The sequence below is a fragment of the Papaver somniferum genome, unplaced genomic scaffold, assembly GCF_003573695.1.
Source record: "Papaver somniferum cultivar HN1 unplaced genomic scaffold, ASM357369v1 unplaced-scaffold_1802, whole genome shotgun sequence".
NCBI classification, from domain to species: Eukaryota; Viridiplantae; Streptophyta; class Magnoliopsida; order Ranunculales; family Papaveraceae; genus Papaver; species Papaver somniferum.
Window position 1 is genome coordinate 1 of NW_020627731.1, and position 1,531 is coordinate 1,531.

The 1,531-nt window shown below is 38.1% G+C and overlaps 1 protein-coding gene across 1 annotated transcript; it reads right to left on the minus strand.

The window, feature by feature from the left end:
* Nucleotides 1–139: 139 nt before the first annotated feature.
* On the minus strand, nt 140–1,515 carry LOC113338169 (the record flags this gene model as incomplete). The annotated part of the gene is made up of 4 exons (XM_026583652.1): nt 140–453; nt 655–744; nt 845–1,170; nt 1,415–1,515. Coding segments are annotated over 4 exons (585 nt in total), but the record flags the coding sequence as incomplete, so codon positions are not given.
* Nucleotides 1,516–1,531: the final 16 nt, after the last annotated feature.

Sequence of the window (1,531 nt, forward strand, 5' to 3'; positions counted from 1 at the left end):
AAATTAAAAAATTTGGATAATTGGGTTTCATATTAACAGAATATGCTGATTTTTTCGCATCCAAAATCAGAGGAAATAAGCAGGAAAAACAAAAAATGAAATCTCCATTCTGAATTTGCAAGTTATCCAGTGCTGAGGAAAATCATAAAACCGAGAAATTACAAAATCTTAGACATACAATTATATGTGATTCACTTGCATTAGACATAATGCAATTACCTTAGAATTGAATCTATCACGTACTGACAGCAATAGAAATTACTGAATGGTTATATTCCTAAACGGATCAGCGTTTCGACATTATTACGATAGTACGTCTATATCTAAGTGGTTGACTCACATAGTCCAGAATACAAAAAGAAGAACCAAGAAACAGAACCTGCCCTTATATGTCAGGTTTCTCTTCATCCGACTGAGATCCTTGAACTGGATTATCGACAAAGAAATCCTGAACTGAAACAGGCAGAACAATAGAAGAGCTTGTTAGTGTTTTAATCCTTGAAGGTAATTCACTGATAGAAGTTGTTTCCCCTCAAGTTGATCACAAGAATTATTAGAAATGCATTACAACTACTGACAAAAATAACTTTCATCTGTACGTCTAACAAAAATTAAAAGCATAACGAGCGAACAAAGCAAAAGCAGATTGGTTACCTAAATCCTCATGTGATGGAGAGTCGAGCATAAGGTCTGAATCAGAAGGCAGGAAAGGTGAACCAGGATAGTTGCCTAGCGCTCCAAAGTCTAGCGAATATTCAAAAAGTTAAATTCAGGGTTCAGCATGGAACATTAACTTGGAAACCATAAATTACATAGTCTTACGCATAAGATAGGAAAACCCTACCTCCTAAGTTTGATAAATCTGCAATAAGATCTGAAAGACTGAAATTCCAAGGAATTTGGACGAATGATCGAAGGGAATCATTTCCATTCCCATCTCTGCTGTCTATTCCCAACTGCAACCCTAATGAACTCCCAATATCAGAATGAAATGTGTTATCAAGTACTGATGCCTCCACACCCATTCCTGATATATCTGACGGAGTAAATGGAAACTGGCCATTGGATGCTACTGACGCAGGGCTCATGTCCATCTCCGACATGGATGACATGGTACTAGTTGGGGGAATAGTTGGCGCTGCATAAGCGGAAGTGCTCTCCATTCCCATACTACAATTAAGACAGGTGCATACCGTTAAGGGTTGTGAGGGATATCTGGTCAAAAAATATGACCACATGTAAAAAAGAAATTTTCAAGTCAATGAACCTTCGTATCCAGATTTAAGTGGGGCAACGTAGGAAGAATAACATGGTAAATGGTCAGATGTAGTTAAAAGGAGAACTGCTAGTCAAAATTGCCATGAAAAAATAAGGATGACTGAAATCTAAAACTAGTTGTTAAAACAGATCTTACTCGCTTCCAGAATTCATCCGCAGGGGATGGATATTGCTATGTCCAGGAACTCCATTTATGACGTGACAGCTTGAAAGCCCATGGCCGATGAAATCAAGGTGGGACTGATGGCCAGCT